Source organism: Ursus arctos, unplaced genomic scaffold (assembly GCF_023065955.2).
Source record: "Ursus arctos isolate Adak ecotype North America unplaced genomic scaffold, UrsArc2.0 scaffold_6, whole genome shotgun sequence".
Classification (NCBI taxonomy): Eukaryota; Metazoa; Chordata; class Mammalia; order Carnivora; family Ursidae; genus Ursus; species Ursus arctos.
This window is the reverse complement of record NW_026623078.1, coordinates 77,298,681-77,322,765: the sequence shown is the minus strand read 5'-3', so window position 1 is coordinate 77,322,765 and position 24,085 is coordinate 77,298,681. Positions and strand designations below refer to the sequence as shown.

The 24,085-nt window shown below is 43.3% G+C and overlaps 1 protein-coding gene and 1 long non-coding RNA gene across 6 annotated transcripts in view; one reads left to right on the top strand and one right to left on the bottom strand.

Annotated features, from left to right (window-relative positions):
* Window positions 1–2,696, bottom strand: part of EFR3A (EFR3 homolog A) — a 106,137-nt gene extending 103,441 nt beyond the window's left edge. For 2 of the 4 annotated variants that reach the window (XM_057308165.1, XM_057308164.1), the window contains exon 1: window positions 2,448–2,665. Coding sequence is in view for 1 of the 4 variants with exons in the window: in XM_026495395.4 (XP_026351180.1) it covers window positions 2,448–2,457 (10 nt within the window). In the remaining 3 variants the exon portion in view is untranslated. Of the gene's footprint in view, window positions 1–2,447 lie in introns of all 4 variants that reach the window. The other 2 variants (XM_026495395.4, XM_026495397.4) reach the window with 2 other exon arrangements.
* Window positions 2,697–2,780: 84 nt separating this feature from the next.
* Window positions 2,781–23,703, top strand: LOC113252714 (uncharacterized). 2 transcript variants are annotated; one of them, XR_008957905.1, is made up of 4 exons: window positions 2,781–3,398; window positions 18,039–18,288; window positions 18,368–18,604; window positions 18,970–23,703. It is a non-coding gene; the product is annotated as an uncharacterized LOC113252714 (long non-coding RNA). The 2 variants fall into 2 exon arrangements; XR_007188094.2 differs by having other exon boundaries at window positions 18,368–23,703.
* Window positions 23,704–24,085: the final 382 nt, after the last annotated feature.

Below are 24,085 nucleotides of genomic sequence, written 5' to 3'. Positions count from 1 at the left end.
GCAACTGCTTAGCCTACAGGGGTATATCACGCTCCATCAGATTCTGCTTATTAACACCTTTCAATGACTGAGAGTATCGTTATTCCAAATAAGCAACAAAACCGCAATAGAATAATTCTAGACCTGGAGCAAGGGTCACTTTCAGAATTATAGGCTCTGAGAGACCCTAGTGATCACCTCCAACAGAAAAGCATTACATTTATTCACTGAAGCCTTAAGGATTAACTGGCTGGGCTTACAAATGAGCCTCTGAACTCATTTGACATTTAAAAAAAAAAAAAGTTTATTTGGAGAGATTTCTTCCTAAAAACATCCCCAAAGAGGAAAAAGAAATTCCTAAAGAAAATAATAATTTTGCTGTCTCTGCTTATGTTGAAATTTATTCTACATGCAGAGTTTCTGAGAAGTACTACTGTCCGCTGAACTACCGCAGCAATCACAGCAATTTTTGGTGGTTCTGGCCATAAAAGGAGACAAAAGGCAACATGAACACCACTTCACAGGGGTACTACCAGCTGGTACCACACTTTCATGCAATCACAGAAACTGTACCATAATAAATATTAACAACAGTCATGATAGATAATTCAAACATTTCACTTGCCTTCCAACCAGGTCATAAAATCTGCATTCTTAATTATGCAAATACAGTATGGTTCATTTTGCATTGTAAATCATGTATTCTAAAAGAAACAAGTTTCCTAAATCCACTCCATGAAGCTAATCTTAGAACTAAGAATCTGTTTAATTTCATAACATACTTATCTTGCCACTTTACCAAAAAATTCCATTTGAAGTCTTTTTTTTTTTTTTTAAAGATTTTATTTATTTATTCGACAGAGATAGAGACAGCCAGCGAGAGAGGGAACACAAGCAGGGGGAGTGGGAGAGGAAGAAGCAGGCTCACAGCAGAAGAGCCTGATGTGGGACTCGATCCGAGATCGCCGGGATCACACCCTGAGCCGAAGGCAGACGCCCAACCGCTGTGCCACCCAGGCGCCCCTCCATTTGAAGTCTTAACTTGCAAGAACTGGTGTTTATTCCCTCCTTTTCCTTTCTCAGACTGTAAGACTAGCACAATGCTAATCTCAAATATTCCTGAATGACATGAATTCAGAAATAGTAATTATAATTCTGATGATATTCCTCTAGCCTAGAGGCATACAATGAAAATATAAACTGCTGGCATAGTAAATGAATACAAAATTCAAGACCATGAGTTAAGGACACACATCACTGTGTTCAGAAAACAAAATCCACCTTACACATGTAGAAGCAGTTAAAAGTAATCTTTTCATCAAGATCGTTCACAGCATTACATAAACCTTTTTAATACCCAGAAATAATTCCTCTTTACCCACCCGTAGACAAAACATGCATTTGAAGCTGACCTGGAAATTCAGTGTCCCGTATGTCTACCAAAATAAGGACAGTGAAGAGTTACGAATTCAAAGAAATGTGAGCTAATTGGGAGCGTATTTACAAGTGTTTACAGATTTTACAATAGGGAACACTTACTCAAAAGAGCCCTAACTGAAAACAATCTCTAATCAATCATCCTGTTTCCTCCTGCCCAAGATTAGGGAGTCTCCTTAGTTTGCACAGATAACAGATATCTATGGGCCACTGGGTTTAAAGTCACATTGCAATTCTCTGGGTCGTTCTGAAATGTGTCGTTAGTTAATACTGTCCTGCCCAGTTTGTCCAAGTGTCCCCAACATTCAGTGTTTTTCAAACTTTAGAGTCCCTCAATAACACTAATGCCACTTACTATACACGCAGATTCCAGGGCCCAAGCTGCAGAGTCTTACACAGTGTGCGGAGGGAGGAACCCTAAACAGCATTTTTAACCAGCAGCCAGGTGAATCTGAAGCAGGTGCTCCAACAGCCACGCTTTGGGGCACATACGCCTAACAAGTTCCCGAAAGAGCACCTACTTCAGCCACCCCGGCGCGTTACGGACAGGGAGAAAGTCAAGGCTGCGGGAACTTCGAGCGCCTCGAGGAGGGACTCTAGGCCAGGCCCAGATCCCCGAGAACCGTGCGTCCCACCAGGCCATGCCTGGTTCCTGAGGAAGTGAGTAGGTGACGCGACCGCAGTTATTTTCAGCATTTCCACAAAGTTCCCCCTGGCTCTGTAGAGGGCTGGGGAAAGAGCTTGGACTTTGTGAAGTCCCACAGGTCTAGGCTGCTCCAGCTCAGCCACTTACTAGCCTAGCGTCCTTAACGCTCGGGCCTCAGTTTCCCCGTCTGTGCAACGGGCTCACGCCACCCCGCGGATGGCTAAGCCGAAACGAAAGTAACTCGGCGGGTCGAGGGCACTTCCTGGCTCTCCCCCGCCTGAGCCGGCTTCCCCGCCGCCGCAGCGGGCCACCCCGGAGTGCGCGCCGAGCTGGCCGCCGCCTCCCAACGTCCCCCGCCCGGCCCGACCCTCGGCCGGACACTCACGGGTAGGCATGGTGACCCCGAGCCGCGCTCGCCGCCAGACGGAGGCTCAGCGGGGCCGCGCAGGGCGCGCCGACCGCACCATGGCGAGCTGGCGCCGGGCCGCGGAGACCCGGACCAGGCGAAAGGCGAAAGGCCGAGGGAGCGGACGCAGACCCCGCGGCTCACGCAACGAAGCCAGCGACAGCAGCCACCGCCGGCCCAGCTGCGCGCTGGACGCCGCGTTGGGCGTCCACACGCCCTGACGTCAGCACGTTGCCGGCGCCCCAGCCCCGCCCCGGCCCTGCGGCCGAGCTCCGCCCAGAAGCGCTCGGGCGCGGGCGGGGACTAGGGGAGAGCCGTCTGTCGCCTAGAATAACTTGGGGCTCCACATTGCCGTCGCACCCTGGTGATTTAGGTCATATTCATTTCCACGAATCCTTACTCGCGGTGCATTAGCGCTTACACTTGCACCGCTTTATGAAGCTTGTGAGGGTATGCATGATTGCTTTGAGTGCTTGGAATACCCGTGGGCTTTTTTTGTATAAGCTGTTGAACTTGCCGTGCGTTCTACTTCTCTGAAAGCATGGTTGGAGACGCCCTGAGGTCATTCGGGGTGATGGCAGAGCGTTTTCTGAGAGGACAGAAAAGGTAATTTCGTCTTGCTCCACTGGTGACTTTCAGGGACATTTTACGCCGCAGGAGTTACTTTCCGGAGAGGGCGGTTCTATCCACTTGGCTGAGCCACTTTTCCTGACTCAGTGTCCTCAATAATCGTTGTATCTAATAATCACCAAACTGAGCGGACACTTGGAGCCTAGAGCGCTCAGCAGAGCACACACACTCTGCTAGGCCCCGTGGGCTGTGGACGGCATGTATGGAGAAGTAGAAGGAAGCCGCAGAGGTCTAACACTGTGTTTCTCAGGGTTCCGGATCTTTAGGAGCCTGATTCACTTGGCACCTGTCGAAAAGCAGGTAGGTCCTGAGCTAAACCCACTGAATCACACGTGGGGTTGATTCAAATAAATACTTAAATTCGAGAAACTTTGTCCTAGAGAGCAGGGCCAGCATTCTGGTTAAGAAATGATAGGCGTGGTACTGAAAGGCCAAGAGAAAGAAGATGAAGATAAGAGCCAGGAAGGGCTTGGGGGAAGTGAGTCTAGAGGTGGACTTGGAGAAAAATAGAATTTGAATTAGCAAAGACCTGGGGAGCCCTTTAAGAGGCTGGGGGAGGGTGGAGGGCAAGGAAGAGGGAGTCACAGAAGCTGGTGAGAGGAGAGGGTGTGCAGTGGCTGTATACCAGACCCTCTCTTGCTAAGGGTGAAAGCCAAGCTACCAAGTACTTGGCCAACACTTACTTATCCTTCAATGCACTTCTGCATATTTTTATCATCTATAACATCTTTTCTTCTCCCAGTTTTTGCCCTGAGACGTTTTACAGTATAACTTGCTTTTGCTATAGCACGTTTCCCATTGAATCTTAATCAGACTGTCATAAGTGCTTATATTCCACCACTGGACTATGCACTTCTCAGAAAATGGCAAATACCATAGTCCACATTTATGTATCCCTTTCCGGCACACAGTAGGGGGGTAGAGCATTTTCACTTAATAACTATTTAACAAAGTACTTATTTATTCATTGAATATGGAAAAAAACCAGGTAAAATAGAACTAGTTAATGAACAACCTTGCAAACTTGGAATTTGTCCTTCGAGAAACCATTCTAGGTTCTCTATGAGGACAGTGGCATTAAATAATCAGAAGCAGGGTTCTGCAGAGTGGACAGAATGGCACAGAAAACATGACAGGGAGTCCTTAGGACCGACACTGAAGGGAGTGTTAGGTGCCTGGTCTTAGTGGTGGCTATGGACAAGGAATGAGCTGAATCTTACTGCAGCTGAAGAATCCCTGGGATTTGTTGGCTGCTGGCTTGGGAGCAAAAGAGAGGCATCTGTTAGTTATGTAACTCCAAGGCTGGAAGAAGGAAACGAATGATACTGGGAGAGCAGTAGACAAGTTGGGAGGGAATGCTGTTTTAGGGAAGGGGTGTGAAGAGAGGATGTGCGTTTCTCTTTGACACATTAAGCTTGAGGCGACATCTGAGGGAGACATCCGAGTGAATAGTTCTGAAGGCAGGTGGGCATACCAGGCTGAAGGCAGATGGAGGGATCTCGAGGTTGGAGATTTGGGAAGCTTTGGCCCACAGACAGAAGCTAAAGCCAGGAGTCAGAGAAAGCCTGCTGAGGGAGGGTGTGGAGCCAAAGAGACAGAGATAGAGGAGATCCAAAGGGCACAGTGCCCCGTAAGCTGAAAGAGGATATGATTCCAAAGGACAGACATCTCTGCTTACATTACTCAAAAAAAAGATGCAAATCCCCAAGGCCCTGAGATAGTCTGGCCCATAATGAGTTTGGTTCTTTTTTTTTTTTTTAAATCCCCTTGGTTTTTGGTTTGTGTTATTGCCAGAAATTAAATCAGCAGCCAAAGATTCTGAGGAAGGACAGCTGAAAGTCAGGAATAATAACTTCATAATTGTAGGATCACACACAAATACCTAACTGTTTCCCTGCTTTACACATGAGATCTTGGTAACACAGCTACCATACAGACCCCCTTGCCCTATCAAATCCTCTGGATCACCTTCTGCCTGTGCACCTCCTTCCCCTTTTCTCCGAGAGGACTTAATCTGCCACCACCTTCTTAAGACTTGATCTAGGACTGGTAGCCTCTCCTGGACCACTTCCTCTGTCTCGCAAACACCCTTCCAAACTCTCTGCCAGTTCTCCCGTTTTGAAGCCCCATTTGGGCTGTAGGAAATGGGCTTTATCCATCTGTCAGTCCCCACACTGCCCAGTACTTGTACTTGCACACCCTGTCTTGCTGACCCAGAGATGAGCCAGTCCCTCTTCCAGACAGAATGCCTGCCTGATACTATCAATTAAAATGATATTAGAAAGATCATCATTGCCTCCTATTGGAACATTAGCTTTTGGTCAAATTGCCCAAAAGAGCTGCTTCCAGTTGAGTCCGCTATTTGTTCCAATTTCTCTATCAGGCATGGACACAACTCACTTTTAATTAGCACACGTGTTAGTGTTCCAAGGTAATTGCCAGCACATTGACAGTTTATAGGAATTAATTGCAAGGATGTTTATTTCTCCCAAAAGTTTACTCCCAAAAGATCATCATGATGCAATTTGATGCTCTCATTGCTTAGTTTTCCTTCTTGTTCAGTATTTGTATCAACGATGTGCCCTTTTTGTGTTATTTCATTCCATTTTATTTCTGCCGTTGCTTAAGAATGACTTAGGGATTTCCGGTTCTCACGAGGCGTAAAAAAGCACAGACATTGGATTCAGCAAACCTGAGCTGGAATCCTGCCTTCCCCCTTACCTGACCTTTTGACAGTCCATGACCTCTCTGGGCTTTTCTTTTCCTCAAATTCAAAATCAAGAGACATTCCCTTGGGTTGTGATGTTCTACAAATCTCCTCAAGGCAGTCGTTCTCAAACATGAATGAACTTTGAACTCATCTGGGGAGTTTTAAAGAATATCCATCCCCAGATTCTTTTTTTTTTTTTTAAGATTTTATTCATTTATTTGACAGAGAGATAGAGACAGCCAGCGAGAGAGGGAACACAAGCAGGGGAAGTGGGAGAGGAAGAAGCAGGCTTCTAGCAGAGGAGCCTGATGTGGGGCTCGATCCCGTAACGCCAGGATCACGCCCTGAGCCGAAGGCAGATGCTTAACCGCTGTGCCACCCAGGTGCCCCTCCATCCCCAGATTCTAGTCCCAAGATTCTGATGTAGTTGGTTTACAGCACGACCTGGGCCAGGACCCAGCTTAAAACCTCCCCAGGTAGTTTGTGGGCAGTCAAGTTGAACTCCATTGCCTTAGGAAAGAATTAAGCAAGATGAGGCTCTAATTCAGAGTCACATACCTCATTGAGCCATTTCTGCTGCCAGGCAAGCTCATGCATTTTGAGTTCACTGCCCTCTGAATTCTAGAATAATTTTCTCACTCATGTGCTAGCCAGACTATTTGCAAACACACATGAGAACAAATGAAGAGGATAAACCTCTGATCCAGAAGATCATTACCAACCCTTGCTGGGCCAGCAGGAACACAGTGCAAGGCACAACTTCCTGATCATTCTGTGAGCCAAATATCATAGTCCTCTGTGCTTTGTAAAAACAGCTGCAAATGGATAGGGAGCAAAATCCTGAGATAATTAGGAGCTCTTGATTAAATCAGCCAAAACAGCTGGAAACCTTTCCTTAGAAACACTATCATTTTAAACAATTAGAGGAAAGCATTATCTCTTATTGTTACTTACTAAAATGCTAGCTAGCTTTAGCATTTAACGCAGAATGTAGTGGAGCTGCTAAAAGGAGAGGAAAAATAATACTCTTTTAAATATAGCGGCATTCTCGGTGGTGAGTCCTTTATAAGACTTTTATGACAACCGGAATCAAATCTTATTTATTGCTGTATCTCCTATATATGGAACATATTAGATACTTAGTAAATATTTGAGGGAGAAGACAGGGAGGGAATGGAGAGATAAACATAAAGGACATAGACACAAGAAGCAAACAGGTAAATCAAAGAATGGAAGAGGCTTTTTATGGTAGATTGGAAATAATAGCCTCAATTTCTTCGCCCGGCTATATCCACACTCTTGAAGTTGACCCCTCCCAAAAGAAGTACACTTTCTCCACTTCAGAATCTGGGCTGGCCATACAACTTTGGCCAATAAGACAATGGCAAACATTGTGCAAGCAGAGACTTAGAAAATGTGAAGACTGGGCTCCCTTTTGGAGGAAAGGCCCCAATCATCCCAACCCTTCCAAATGAGACCACCATAAATTAGGCAGAACCAAGTGATCCACCAGTTCAGCAAAGATCCAAGAGTGAGTCTAGCCGAGACCAATAGAAGACCACCCCACTGGGACCAGGCCCAATTGTCAACCCACAGGAACATGGGCTAAATCTTTATTTTAAGCCACTTATTTTAAGTGTAGGGGTGGCTAGTTAGGCATTCCATAATCACGATTACTAGTTACCCCTGCAACTGTAGCTAGCTAATCCCTATTGTATAAAAATCATTATGGGGGGGGGGGGTGCCTGGGTGGCTCACTTGGTTAAACATCCAACTCTTGATTTTGGCTCAGGTCATGATCCCAGGGTCATGGGATCGAGTCCTGCCTGGGCTCTGTGCTCAGTGGAGAGTCTGTTTGAGATTCTCTTTCTCCCTCTGCTCCCAACCCCACCCTGCTGTGCTCTCTCCCCCCCCTCTCTCAAATAAATAAATCTTTAAAAAAAATCATTATAGGAGGTATAATTTATCAAGATCTTAATTTGTGCCAAGTAGCATGCTAAGTACCTTACGTGCCTTTTCTGACATTATCCTCACAAAAACTGAGTAGATGAATAGCCCCATCTTTTTACCATGAGGAGCTTAGATTAAAGTCAGGCTAAGTGGCCCTGGAATTGGAATGCAGGTTTGTCGGCCCCCACACCCAAACTCCCAACTATAGAGTACAGAGAGTCAACTAACGACCAAATCAGGGGGCTGGACAGGAGACGGTACATTTAGATTAAGTGGGGCTGGCAACAGTTGTCTCTTTTCCAGTTTGCCTTTCAGAAAGAATTGTAAAACCCTTCAGAAGAGGAATTACGTTTTCCAACCATTTCAAAGACTCATAAGAAAGTCAATAGGGTTTTGTGGGGTTTTTTTAAAGATTTTATTTATTTGAGAGAGAGCGTGCATGAGAGAGCAGCAGAGCTGCAGTGGGAGAGGGAGAAGCAGAGGGAGAGGGAGAGCTGGAGCCCAGGACCCCGGGATCATGACCTGAACCAAAGGCAGAGGCTTAACAGGCTGAGCCACCCAGGCGCCCCAAAAGTCAATAGGTTTTCTATCATTTCTCCTTTTATAGGCTGGAAACTGACTTGCAATTATAACCAGGTGCAAGAGTGCATGAACACGTGGCTCCAGGGGTCCTGAACAGACCAGTTCCAGCCACTAACAACATCCAAAGGCAGAGAGACAGCGGTGATACAACAAGAGAGGGATTTCTTTCAGTGAGGCCAACACCAGGAAGACAGTGGACTAACATCTCAAAGACTGTCTCCAAAGTGCCGGAAATACTTTCAGGTTTATAGAAGGAAAATGTGGGACAAAGGTCTGTGGGTCCCAGCAGGTGGGCAGTGGAGGTCACGTTGATCATTGTCTAGGGGTCACAGGGAGTCTTGCTGGATCAGGGAAGTCCTTTCTGTTTGAGGGGGTAGTTTCTGTTCCCATCACAAGATGCTTTGTCCCCGGTGTCTTTTGCCTGAGTTAAGAGATAAGCCAGACAGAATAAGAAAGGTTGAGGTCAAAATGGAGGTAGGAGAAGTCCTCTTTCACAAATACCGTATAGTTTTCAGATTTCCTCTTGTTTGAGAAGATGGAAATAAATGGTGACAGTTGAATAGTGTTTTCAAATAAGTGAAACTAAGCTTTAAAATATGGCATAAAATGGGACCTGCAATGCTTGTGAGAAATCTTTGTGCATAAATTGTGTCATCCCAGACTTTTAGGTAGCTACTGAGAGTGAGAAAGGCAGAGACATCTGCCTATGAAATTTGTCTCAAATAAGGTAACAGAGTTGCAGTGAGATAATATCACCGCTGATTGAGCTTACCTTGAATCTTGAATGGGGCGAGGGGTAGTTAGTCATAAAGCCAGAATTTTGTGCCTTTGAAGCAGAAACCCAGTTGCAGCCAAACCCTGTTTATATCCAATGAAATGAGGGAGGGGAGTGGCAGACCTGCTTGGAAATAATGGAAAGGAAGGAGGGAAGGAAGGAAGGAAGGAAGGAAGGAAGGAAGGAAGGAAGGAAGGAAGGAAAGAAGGAAGGAAAGTAAACATCTCACAAGCAGGTGGCTAAAAGCAGTTGTGTAACACCGGAATGTTGTGTAACACTTTATAGGAGAATAAAGGGGCTATATTTTGGTTAACACTTTGAGTGGTCTGTAGGTCCTGGATTTTCAACTACAGTATGTATTTATTTTACAAGAGCAACAATTAGGGGCGCCTGGATGGCTCAGTTGGTTGAGCGTCTGACTCTTGACCTCAGCTCAGGTCTCGATCTTGGGATTGTAAGTTTGAGCCCCACGCTGGGCATGGAACGTAGTTAAAAAAAAATACATAAGTAAATAAGTAAAATAAATAAAAGAGCAAGAATTAGGCCTAACCCAGCATTTTTGGTACTACTTTCGGGGGGAGGGGACATGGGAAATTTCCTCACATCAACAAGCAATTCTCTGGATACCAACTGGGTTTCCTACAATTCAGCTCAATTCCGACACTACCTGGAGATAGTGACAGTTTCCGTGGGTTAAGAGCTCAGTCCTACCAGGCTGCTCCCCAGAGCGCACCGTCCCCGGCTACAGACGCCAGTCACCAGTGGCAAGCCTAGGCTATTACCTGTGCTTCTGCCTGACACAGGAAAATTTAAGAGACTCCATGAAATACTGCTTTTTCTGCTCCTTTTCCTGCTTCTGTTCTTGCTAGGACCCGCACCTCTGCCTTATACATGCATTACAGAGCAGATAATGTCCTCCTTGTCAAGGTCAAGGACTTAATGACGTCTTTGGAGTCTTCCAGCACAACGGATAACATCTAAGGAGTGACTGGGTGGGGTCCTCATGAACTTTCCAACACCACTGCCTCATGGAGACCCCTGGCTCCTGGGCACAAGTGACTTACGGAGAACACCTAAGCACTGGTCTCGTTCTTGGATGTGTGAGATGACACGTGCACCAGACCACAAGCAAAGAGGAGACTCTACTCCTTTCCCTCCTGAGTCTCCCAGATGCTCTATCTACATTCTATGCCTTCAAAAAACTCTGCTCTCAATTCTTCTCAGCTCACATTTGATTTCTATCTTGTGCAAAGCCAAGGACCCTCTTGGCTGGTCCTGCGGGGTCCCTTCTGGGTCCTGCGCCTTGGCCTGCCTGCATCATGACCCCTTCTTGGCAACTCAATTCAGATGCCAGTTCCAGGTCCACATTATTCCCTGTACTTCTGACCAACTGGCTATAAATCAGAAGTTCCCATGATCCCCTCCTTTGGCTTAATTTGCTAGAGTGGCTCACAGAACTCAGAGAAACATTTTATTGACAGCTCACTGGTTTACTATAAAAGAATATAACTCAGGAATGGCCAGTTGGAAGAAATGCATAAGGAAAAGTGTGGAGAAAGGGCTCAGAGCTGCCCTCTCTAGGCACACCACTTCCCCCAAATCTCCCCGTGTTCGCCAACCCAGAAGATCCCCAATCCCTGCCCTTTTGGGTTTCTATGGAAGCTTTGTTACACAAGTATGGTTGATTAACTCATTGGCCACCTGTCATTGAGCTTAACTCCAGCCTCTCTGCCCTCCCTGGAGGAGGGGGGGGGGTACTGAAAGTTTCAACCCTCTAATCACATGGTTGGTTCTCTTGGCAACCAGCCCCCACCCTTAGGTTATTTGGGGCTTTCCAAAAGTCACCTTATTGACATAATAAAATACATATTTATCTCATTCATCACAGGAAACTCCAAAGATTTTAGGAGCTGTGAGCCAGGGACCATAGACAACCACCAAATAGAATATACTAGTCATCTGAATGACCAAATACATATATTTTTTATAAATCAAAGTATCACACCAGAGAAATAAATTCCCTATATTTTTGGCTAATGCCAAAAACTCAAATTACCATGCTATATCCGAAACATGCACTAAGTTAATACAGAAGTGCTGGGAGCATCGGAGAGAGCAAATACATCCTACTGTGGAGGTATCTAATGCGAGATTGAGAAATGCTCAGGGCTCAAAGAGTCAAGCTAAGAAATTAGAGCACCAGATTTGCTCAATTCTAAGATTTATGTTTTTTGCTTTTGAATGTTTCTGGAATAAGGATCCACCTGATGTTTGATGTCAGCTGTGATTGGCCAGCCTTGGAAGGAGAGGTATAAGTTTCTGCCTTAACCAAGTAGATCCTAGACAATTGTTTTGGCATTAACTGCATTAATAGGACTGCACACGGTTGAATTTTAATGTGAATTTGTATTCCTAGCTGTTGCTTAATGAGCTCAAAAGGACTAGACTAGAATATAGCATTAAAACAAAAGCTATTATGTGTGCAGATAATAAAACTAAAAACAGTAGAAATGGCCCATCTCCTCAAGTAGATCATACATCTATTTAGAATATGGATAATAACAGCAATGAGAATTTTCAAAGTTAGAAGAATTAGTGTGATGAAATCATGCAACAAGCTATCATTCATCATCCAGAGTTCCATTTGTAAATGTTTCCAACTGGTTCTGAGACAAACTGTTTTACTTTCAGCAAGAGGAAATTCAACTAAGCAAAAAAATATATAACACACATGCACACACGATGCTATTGATGAAGGATCACTGAGCTCAGTTGTCAAGAAAAATTCTTGAGGGGTGTCTGGGTGGCACAGCGGTTAGCGTCTGCCTTCAGCTCAGGGCGTGATCCCGGCGTTATGGGATCGAGCCCCACATCAGGCTCCTCCGCTATGAGCCTGCTTCTTCCTCTCCCACTCCCCCTGCATGTGTTCCCTCTCTCGCTGGCTGTCTCTCTGTCGAATAAATAAATAAAATCTTTAAAAAAAAAAAAAGAAAAAAGAAAAATTCTTGAGACCTTTTATCGTGCAAAAAAGTTTTTTTTTATTACAGCTTGAGGACAGGACCCATGGACAGAAATGATTGCACTGGGACTGTGAGGAGTGACTGATTGTACAGGGTTTTTTATCTTACGAAGGGGAAGATTAGGTTAGGTCTCCGGAAAATTGATTATGTAGGTTCCTGGCGGTCTGGCTGTTATCAAGATTGTGTTTTTCTTGTAAATCATTAAGACAGTGCCAAACCGATAGAGTTTCGTGTCCTCCATGACTGTGATCTTTATCAGTTGACCATTTGTTTTTTCCTTCCTTTGTTCCTTGGCAGTCATGAGTGCCTGAGAAATATCACACATATCCCACTCCCACCTTGGGGAGGGATATGTGGAGTGTCAGTTTGCCTTTTGCCCTCAGCTTGCCTTTTGTTGTCTCATCACTATGAACGTAATCAGATAGTAAATATAGCTAAAACTCTTGCATACATTGATTAGCCTCAAAACACTACTATCGAAAGCGAAAGTTGCAATAGAGGCCAAGATCAAGTTCAGGAAAATCAGCATGTCTTCATGATTATCCACATAGCTGTTGAGAGACAAATGTGATTCAAAAGAACTTTTGGGTGCTGAATGTGAAAGCTTAAAGTCAAACTTAGATTGTGAAATTAATGGGAAAGTACACTATAATTATATGGATAAATATATGCTCTATTGGTTGATTTTTAAAATAAAGTACCTTCATTGAGTTTCTTGTTTCTCCCCAAAACACTATGATTAAGTCAATCACTTATCTTGCAATTGATGACATTTTACAATTGAAGAAATGCAATACATGAAATTATATATATAAGGTATATTAAAGACAAAAGTTTTATTGGGCTGGGGCACCTGGCTGGCTCAATATGTAGAGCATGTGACTCTTGATCGTGGGGTCACCAGTTCAAGCCCCATATTGGGCGCAGAGCCTACTTAAAAAAAAAAAAGTTTTATTGGGCCAAATATAGGAAAAGCAAAAAAACAAATTTATCTATCACCTAATTGATGGAATTGTGGATCTTAGAACTACTGCTCAATTAAATACCTGCTCAATACAAGACAATTTGTTGGATTAAAAAAACCTGTATCTACAACTAAGCATATCTGATTTGGAAGTATCAGAAAGCATTTTAATCTAGTTTAAACACACACAAAGAAGGAATTTATTATGAGACTATAAGGGCAGGATGCAGCAAGCTCAAAATGACTTGCAATTAAAAGGAAAGTCAACAGGATCATGGAAAGTAATGTGTCTTCCTCGTGGCTCTCTCTTGCCCATCCCTCCGCAGACCGATTATTTTGCTATGCAGTTCACACAACCACAGATGGTCATTCCATAACTCTTGAATTTTATTAGTTTCTGTACTCAAAAATACCAGCAACTCATGTTGAAATCTTCTCTGTTCATTCTAGTTCCAAATTCCCAGGACAATATGATTGGTGCAGGTTGGAGTGGGGGATACTTCTCGTTTCAATCAACTGTAGCCGTTACACAAATGGTACATCAGTGTACATGTTTGCTATGGTAATGCTGCACAACACACCACCCCAATCTCAGAGGCGTAACACAACAGCCATGCATAGTTCTCATGAGTTTTTGGGTCAACTGGATGGGTCTACTGATCTGGGTCAAGCTTGACTGGATTTGGCTAGATGGATCTATGCGTATGTGGTCAGCTGGTGGGTTACCAGCAAACGGGGTGGTTTAGGATGCCCTCGTCTGAGACAGTTTGGATCTGATCTACCCAGTCTCTCATCCTCCAAAGAGGCTAGCTTAGGCTGATTCACATGACAGTGACAGAGTTCGGAGAGAGAAAGTGCTAAGGTGCAAACACTTTCTCAAGCCTTGGCATGAGTCCAGTTTACTACCACCCAATTGGCCAAAACAAGTCATGTGACAGAGCCCAGTTTTAGAGTGACACAAGCTACAATGTTACAGGGAAAGGTGGTGGATACAGGGAAGCCATTAATTGGGACTCTCAATGTAATTAATTTACCACAGATGGACAGTACATACCTCACTGCTGAGGACCACACCCGTGGGTAAAAGGCACAGCTAAGATGATGATTGTGAGTTAGGCCACTAATTCTCAACACAGTCTCATAGTCTTCCTATGAGATAGGAAACCGAGGCATGGAGGTGTCAGGGCCAGGATTCTACACCATTAACTTAAAGAGAATTTTAGCCAGTGTAGGAAATGATCGGCAATGGTACATAGAAAGAGGGGAATCAAAGAGGCATGTTTGGTAGATTCATATAAAATGGTCTTAGGGAAAGAGGACCCAGACTCAAAGATTCAAATACTCTTTGTGTACCCTTTTGCAAAGTTGGGGCATTGTGTCCACCTATCTATTCCCTCCCTTCCCCCAACCATTAGGGACTTTTTCCAAATAAGTCACTACTCTGTTCAGCAATTGAAGCACATACCTAATTCTCTTGGCCCCAGTCCTGAGGTTCACTGAGCATTCTTGGTTTGGTTTCTCATCTATATGTGCTACAAGAAAGAATGCACTGATAAGGCCAGTGCAAACTCCTGGCCTTCCTGACAGTTGTTTTTCCTACCACGTGGACATTTGATTTATATACTTCAATCACTCATGATTGTAGTTAGGGTGAGTAAATAGGCCAGGGAACACCAAGTCATGCCACATCACTGCTTTATTTTTGGATAAATTAGAAACTGGTATTACATGATCTCATCCCCCTGGCCACCACTAACTGAACAAGACTTGAACTTATTCATTGTTGCATGCATTCATTCATTTAAAAAAATGTATTCAGTACTTACTATATGCCAAGCCTCCAATAAGTGCTGGGATAGACACAACCAACCATCACTAATTCATGGTGATTACAGGGTAGTAGGGTAGACAGTAAATAAGTACATGAGCAAATATCTAATTATGAATTGTGTGAACTGCTGTAAAGCAAATATTGTCCTGTGATAAAAAGAAATAGGAGTAAGGAAAAGGAGGTCTGCGTATCAGATGGAGGAGCTGGAGAAGACCTCTCCATTGGCTTACCAAAGTCCAGGAAGTGGGTGGGTGTGGTTCATTGCAGGTGCAGGCTATAAAAGGAGGCATTCTTCATAGAGGACTTGACAACAATAACAACAACAACAAAATTAAAAGTCTGTTTGCTAAAAAAAAAAAACAACAAACAAAAAAAACTTGATCAGTCAACTTCCAACTCTTGATTTTGGCTTGGGTCATGATTTTAGGGTCATGAGATCCAGACCCTCATTAGGCTCCGCACTGGGTGGAGCCTGCTTAAGAGTCTCTCCCTCCCTCTCCCTCTGTCCCTCCCCCAACTTGAGTTCATGCAAGTGAGCTCTCTCTCTCTCTCTCTCTCAGACAAAGTGTGTTTGCTTTTATTATGATCATGTACCGGCTATTATAAACAATGTCAGTAATGAAATACTCTCTGAAAAAGTTTTTTGTTGATTCTAATCAATTTCTATGGTTACTGGGAGTTCTAATAATTTATATGCAACCTGTGACTACTGTGAGTTCTAATAATTTATATGTAATTAGCACATTTTTATTGCTTATCCTTTAATAAGCATAATATTCGATATAGAATACTTTTAAGAACTACCAGTTATAGAAATGGACCTCCATACATATGGACACAGTTATACACATTCATTCTGAGGGTGGGTTCAGAGTGATTCTGAATTACGTGAGCTAGCTTCTGGTTCAATTACCACCCCCAAATCCTGTGGTAAAACATACCTCCGTAATCAAATACTGAAATTGAATTGAATGATAGCACCATGATGGTGAAAACTAAGAAATCGTACTTGAGGGATTTCAATTCTAAATGACATCTTGGAGTTTTTATTTGTGTTTAAATTTTAAAACAGTGAATTGTGAGCTCTGCTACATAATAGTGTTTGGAAGTGCACATTTCAGTTGGTACGTGAACTATTTTAGTGATTTTGAATGATATTTTTAAAGATCCTTTTTATATTATTTGCTTTATTTTTCCAAAATATTTTATTTACTTTTTTTTCAAGATTTATTAATTTCTTATTGGAGAGAGAGAGAGAACATGCATGCATGGGGGGGGAAGGACAGAGGGAGAGAGAGCATCTCAAGCAGACTCCCCGATGAGCACAGAGCCTGATGACACAGGGCTCGATCTCACGACCCTGAGATCAATACCTGAGCCGAAACCAGGAGTCAGACGCTTAACCAACTGAGCCACTCAGGCATCCCTAACGATTTTATTTTTTAAATAATCTCTATACCCAACATGGGGCTCAAACTCACAACCCCAAGATCAAGAGTTGTACACGCTACCGACTGAGCCAGCCAGGTGTCCCTTAAATTAAAAGTTAAAAAAAATCAGTCAAAATTTTATTTTATTTCATTGATTATTAGATTATTAGTAAAAGTATTTTTGTTATATAGATAAAGATTGTTTAAAAATGATCAGCTCCAGGGGGACACGCTGGAGCCACTGGGTTTCTCTGAAGTGATCATCTCTCCAAGAGGAAGGTAAAGTTCAGGAGGACAAAGGTGGGGGCTTCCAGGTCTGGCTTCCCTAACCATGTGAAGTTTTCCACTCCAACTGTCAACCTCAAAAATTTGGGGTTTGCTTTTTTAAGGAAGATGGTGATCTCTATTTCACAGAAGTCTCTAATGAGGAAAGGAATACGTCCTTGCGTTTGGTGATCAATGATCACTATTAAGGGTGGAGAGAGCATTTTTACCTGAGCAGTTTAGAAAGTGAAGAAAATACAAAGTGGAGAAGCAAGAAGTCTACAGGAATAGGCATTTAACAACAAAATGAGGAGGAATCTACTCTCCCCAAGATGGGATTATCTGGCCCCAAACCCTAGTGATTCATGAAACATGGCAAATGAAATTCTCCATTTTGCTATTAAGCTTAGTTTCAATCTAATCGTCCAAAACCACAGTGAAGTTTGTACACTTTCAAACGGTACCAGAAAAGACAGGCTTGGTGGGATGCAGAAGGAACAGAAGGGGCCGTGCAATGACTCAGGTGAACAAACACAGCATGAAGAATGAGCTGTGGAGGAAAAGGAGAGAGAAAAATGTCCTTGATTTTGTTAATATGGTTGTTCATTCACCATGGAGGTAAAGTAATACAATTTTATGTAACTAAACAGGTGCCCGAGTTTACACATTTAATAAGTCTGTTTTAAGATTGCCTAATTTAATCGCAAACCTTTTCAGAAGAGTTTCCCCCATAGTTATTTCTTCTAATAGTCAATAAAATTCTTCCTCGCATAATCTGACCTACTTTACTTGCTTTATAATTGTGCTAACAATAAAATAAAGCACGCTTTCCCCGGTCGTATTAAGACATATGATGTTAATAACTTTAGTATAATCTCACATAAACCAACTACAATTTCCAAATGCTGTTATAATGAGGCAGAGTGGTAGAAAATAGTTTTTGATCACAGGAACCAAAAAATCTTTGCAGGTTCCAAAGATTCCAGCTGGAGAATAAAATACAATCTGTCTAATGGAAAAGATGTGTTTTTAAAAGACATGCATGCCAATTATAGAGAATCTGGAAAACGCAGAAAAATATAAAGAAGAAAATGCCAGTGATGTCTAACTTACCTCCCTCTTACTCAGAAATAACATTTGCTTCAGTATCAGGAGAAAGTCGTGCCGTGGACTTCAAGAGACTCTAAATGTGCAGAAGACAACAGAACATCAAATGTGTTTTCATTATTGTTTGATTGATTTCTCCCTCTCTCAACCGTGAGCTCCATGCCGGCAGTAATATACCTGCATTCACTGTTGTGAGCACGCTGGGCAAAGATCAGCACTAATATACAGTTGCGGAGTGAACAAAAGTCTGTTTCCTTAACCATGAAGCATTTCGGTTCTCATGACCTCTGTGCTTTATATCCTCCAGGTGTGATGTCTCGTTTCCTGCAGAATTCTCATCTGACATTATGTCAAGACCCTTGATCATTCTGGTCATCTTCTCCTTCCTTTGTTTTCTTTTCCTTGTCTTCTGTTGCTTTTCCTCCTCCTCTTGCTCCTCTAGCTTTCCTTTCTTCTCTTCTCACTGCTCTACATCTTGCAATATCTCTCTGAGAGCATCGTGTCCCCAACAGAAGGCATTGCTCCAAGTACTGCCCTGGATGTGACAATAATCAAAGGTAAGCCTGATGGATTTACTACCTTGCAAGGAGCCAGACACAATACTCAGGGTGTTGCTTACGTTCTTATCATTTTTAGGCTTCCCTGCAGCCCTGGGAGGTGCATACTAACATTTCATCTTTTGGGAGATGATGCTGCTGAGACGGCGGATGTGTGCTCCGGAACTCACTCTTTCATCAGACTTTTCCAAAGTGCTTAAGAACCTTTTTTATTTTTTTGTCTTTACGTGGTTATCCCAGGCTGTATGGAGAACAGAGGCAAATGAGAGATTTCAGCACATCTGATAGGAGGTGTTCGCCTGCAACAGACTTTGTGGTATGACTGTCACTCATTACGTCTTTCCACCATCCTTTCTCTGGAAATGGATGTTCTGCTGAATCCTGCCAGAAGGCTTTTAAAAATGAGGGGAGGCAGGCGCCTGGGGGGCTCAGTTGGTTAAGCGTCTGCCTTAGGCTCAGGTCATGATCCCAGGGTCCTGGGATGGAGCCCTGCTCTCTGCTCAGTGGGGAGTCTGCTTCTTCCTCTACCCCTTCCCCCTGCTCGTGATCTTTCTCTCTCTCTCTCTCTCAAATAAATTAAATAAATAAATAAATAAATAAATAAATAAATAAATAAAATCTTTACAAAACATGGATGGGGGAAAGAATGGAAAATTAATGGCTGTGAACCCCTGCTTTCAGAGTCTCTGTGTTGAAGACTAATCATTAAGAAGGTCCAGATCAACTAAGGAAACCAGCTCCAAGTTTCCGAAATTCAATTTAAATCGCAACTAAAAGGCATTTACCAATCCTGGAAAAAGCAGAAAGACAGTGTCTGGATTGCTTTTACTGTGAAAGCTGCAGGTCAGTAATAGGTCAGAGGCGTGGGGAAGTCAAGGCGGGAGAGACAGCTTGCACCTGCAGAAACAGAACCCAAAGGCGGTTACGCATCCAGGCTGGTGCTCCACAGAAATGGAACAATGGGTCCCTGCAGATAGCATTCTTCGCGCCTAACCATTTGGTTTTAATCTTGACAATGTTCTGTGAAAGAGGTCCCTGTGGTCAACAAATACAGAGCTTTCAATTATACCATTGAAATGGGAAAAAAGTAGGCACAGAACCCAACATGGCATCCCCCGAACTGAACACTGGAATGAAATGCCCAGTGAACCACGGTCAAAGCTTAGAAATGATTTGGAACAAATGAAAAAGTCCTGGTACTGCCCTCATATAATTTCGTGTGTATTGGCTTTAAACTGCAGGGAAATTATCTGTGGAGTGTGTAAACAGAAGAAAATGATTTTAGAAGCAGTTAGACAAAAATATTCAATTCATTTTGACTGGGATGTATTGCCTCCGGTTTGTTGTTTTTACTTTATTTAAACCCCCATCTGTCTAAAAAGTGATTTAAGCAGGAACGTGCATGCCTCGCCCCTCGTGCGAAAAGTAACACCAGGTTCGGGAGGGGATTTCAGAGACGGAACGGGCCCCAATCTCCCAAGACGCTCACCACATGGAAGAAGAGGTTCTATGTCTCAGGTCTCAGCTTACAAGAACAAGAGACATTTGTTTTGGTTGTATCTTGTTGTAGAGAACCTTCTCTCAACACTTAGTGGCTTAAAACAATAATTCATTATTACTGCTCATGGTTCTGCGATAACTGGCTCAGCTGGGGGCCTGGCCTGGTCCCTCACGGGATCATATTCTGATATTGGCCGGGGCTGTGTTCACCTGAGGGGTTTCTGGGCTGGACATGGAGGATGGCTCCTTCCCATGGCTGGCAGCTGGCACTGCTGTCATCTGGGACCTCAGCTGGGCTGACGACCAGAGTGCCTACTCGTGTGAAACACAATTAAAAACAAAATCTTCTATCCCAGAAACCCTCTCCACAGGGTAGTAGAGTAAGAAAACAGTTTTATTGTTGAATCCACACTAAACCGGAATGTGGTCTCATCCGAGGCACTCTGCGGAGAGATGGCAAAGAGAAGTCTCATTAATATGGCCGAGCAGACAGAACCTGTGGAGTATCCGTTCTCAAGGTGAAGAGCAGCTAGTCCTCAGGTCAGAGGACTCGATGGCGCTACTTGTCACATACATTTCATCCTAACTTTACGTGGTAACTGGGTGCACGTCTGTGATGGCTAATTGATTTCGTCCAGAGGAGTAATGAACTTCTGATATCTCTATGACGGGAGATTATCTTGCAACTTGGAGAAAGGTACCCACTCAAGTTAGGTTCCTACCCTCTAAAAGAAACAGAGACAGAGAGAAGGAAGGGGGGGGGGGAGGGAGGGAGCACGGATGGGGATAGAGGCAGGGGAGACGCTGTCTCACTTGCTGTTCACATTTCAAAGAAATGGCTCCCAGGTCCTTGAGAACATCTGTCCTGGGTCATAAAGCTGACTAAAGACCTATCTAGTTTTCAAAGGAGTTTATATACACTTCAAAGAGAGGAGCACGTACTTATAATTACATGTTTTCTAAAGTAAATTCTCCAAGATTGAGAAGGGTAGAGGCCTTCTTTACTTTCAGCCAGGAGAATCTGGCCGCCTCTTTTCCATTTGATTCGTTCTGACGCCACACAGCCACTCCACATGGCTTAAACTTCTTACAGTGTGACAGCCAGTTTCCAAACCTGGCTTCCCCAAGAGCCAGCAATCCTAGGGCACGGGCAGAAGCTGCGAGGATTCTAGTGACTTACCCTTAGAAGTCACGGAGTATCGCTCAGTCACATTTTGTGGGGAGGGAGGCACAGGGCTAGCCCTTCCTTCAAGGGAAGGACAACACCAGGAGGTGAGGCTCACGTCTGGAAAAATCAATACCATGTGCTGGTAGCCTCCTTCCATTGCTCACTTTTGAATAGACCTCTTGTCCTGGTGCACCTGGTCGGTGGAGCTTAGGTCCCATGGCTGAGTCTTGCTGGAAAGGAGGCTATGGCAATGGGATAATGCCTTCTTTCTTGGGCTGATGGAGCTCATAAGGTGTTACCCCATGTGGGATTACCCAAATCCGATTGCTGGAAGTCTGTGACTTCTATCTTCCTCTGCCTCTACATCCACTCTCATGATCGAGTTGCAACGATTTTATGGAAAATAGCCATCTTTCTCATGCCAGTTGCAAAAGTTGTTGTGCACACATGGATGAAACGTGCCTCCTGAGTAGGATGGTAGAAATGGATATTTAAAAATCTGCTACTTTATTCTGTTGTTTTAAAAACGAATAGTAGAACGGTTTCTTGCCATCTGGTGGGTTCATCCTGTTTACTGAACTTGAGACAACTTTTCTTTGCCTCAGTATCCCCACTGGTTTAAAACAGGGTGTGGACTACATGGCCTCTGAGATTCTGCCCCACCGTATCACTGAACAACTTTTTTTTTTTTTTGAAGAGAAGATGGGGGAAAAAACAGGAAATCTGTGTCTGAGTCCTTATAGATTAGACAATCACGAGCTCTCAAATGCAGAGATTTGGTGTATTAGTCAAGCACTAATCCCCTTTTCACAGAGACTGGAACTGGATGCACTTCCAGCCCTGCCAGCTGAGGCCATGCCTTTTTTGTGTGCCTTGCAGTAAATCGGTATTGTCAGAATTTCTGATTATCATAACTTCCCAAAATAGAAGCTCATTATTCTCTTCCCATTCCAGGCTCACCAAAATTGTGTCTGATTAAAACTTTATAGGCAATAAAGAGAGCCTTGAGCAATTTTTATCTCCCCCTGCCATTTACTCTGTTTTTCTTCTTAAAAATTTTTGTACGCATCAGAGCTGTTTTTTTTTTCTGTATACCATACAGCTTGCATAGGTTATGAGAGATGGTTGGATTATTAAAAAGATGTTGAAAACCCTTTATTGCCCTCGTGTGCTGTAGGAAGTTAAACAACACAATGTCTTATAATGATTCTCTGAGAGCTGTTGAACTCCACGGAAGCATCTTTGTAGAGGAACAAAAGCCTACGGGCATCTTTGTCATCAATATGTCCTCACCTTCATGTGAACGAGAAGAAAGAATAAAGCCACAATAATGAGAGTACAGCCTCACAGCAGTTTTATTCTGAGTGGTATCTCAAAGGATCCTCTGGAAGATCTCTCTCCAAACCATGTACAAAGATATTTTTGGACTGTCTATATATTCGTAATCTTGCTACAATGTTATTGCACCATGAACAACAACAATGAAATCTTACCATGTTTTAACCATGGAAATCTCCAAGAACTTAGTAAAAGAATAAAGAGCATTTGCTGAGGTCGTTGAGTTTCAGGAATACTTTAAAAATACTTTCTTCTGTTCTCTAGAGGGAGACTTGGTGGTGGGTGATGGGAAATTTGGGGTCCAGGAGTGAGTGGTCAAGAAAGAATTTTTGAGATGTCTTTGGTGCAAAAAGTGGTTTTATTAAAGTGTGGGGACAGGACCCTTGGGCAGAAAGAGCTGCATTGGGGTTGTGAGGGGTGACTGATTATATACTTTCAAGTTGGGGGGGGGGTTAGGGATAGTGTAAGTCTCTAAGGAATTTGGAAGCAAGGTTTCCAGGATCTTGAGGGACAGCTGTTGTTAGGATAAGGTCATTTACTACTGTCTAGTAAAACCTTAGTCATGAGACCCTTCAGATGTGCAGCAGTTGGCCATATGTTTGGAGGATGATTGCTAACATATTTCTTGGGGGCGGAGGGTAAAGATAAAGGAAGTCTCCAAAGGGATTTTTAGTATGTTAAAGTAGACTTACAGGATCCTGGGGGTCAGGCTAATGTCAAGCTACGGTTGCCTTTTCCCTCTAACAAAGTATTCACATTGAGGCAGTTGGGCTCCCGGAGGAAGGTCACTCTGCCTGTCTCAAGGACTTGTCAATGGGCTATAAGTTATAAGGAAGTTGAATTTTTTCCTAATTTCTTTTGCCTTTGTTCTCCATGTCAGTGAGGATGAAACTGCGGGAAAGAGGAGTCCACATCACCCAGAAGCAGTGTCAGTTGCTTAGAGTAAAAGTTGGGAGTGTAATATATTCCCAGCAGTCAAGTAATTTTCCAGAAAAGCATATGTTCAGGGTTTTAATAGAAGTCCAGGAACCTAGTAATTTTTTTAAGAAGCATATTAGCTGGGCCTCACAGGTGGTTTCCTCTGGTTCAGGCTGGTCAGATCGTTTCAGAAAAGTATATTCTCCTTTTGCGTTTCTCTTTGGACAAACATTTATTGAACACCAATTATGTTCCAGATACTGTTCTAGGTACTAGAGGGAAAGGAGTAAAAAACAAACAAACAAAAAACCTCAAAATGATGTGCTCTCTGTGCTCAGGGAGCTCATAGTCTAGTTGGTGAGAAAGATAATGAATAATTAAGCATTTAATAAATAAGACAATTTCAGATATTGATGAGTGCTGTAGAAGAAGGAGAAGGAGGAGGAGAAGAAAAGGAAAGGGAAGAAAAGAAAAGAAAAGAAAAGAGAAAAGAAAAGAAAAAAAAAGAAAGAAAAGGAGAACCTCCCTAACATCGTAACATTGAATCTTTATTTGTAAAAAAAAGATTTTACTATCTACTTAAGTAAGTAATAGATGAAAAGAGCCTGAGTGTAGCAAAAGAATAATGCCCCCCCACTTGGTAATAATAATATTACCTCAGCACGAGATGGAAGCAAAGGATGGACAAAGATATCCAATTTGTGCAATCCAGTTTTGTGCAAATAGCTATAATTTATCAAGATTCTGCTACAAAGGCATAAAAAAAAAAAGCACCAGAAATGGTTATTGACCCAACCCCAGCACATTCTTCACTTGTGAGGGGATACTGGGTATACTAGCCAGCCCCTTGACCATAGGCCTAAGAAATACAAC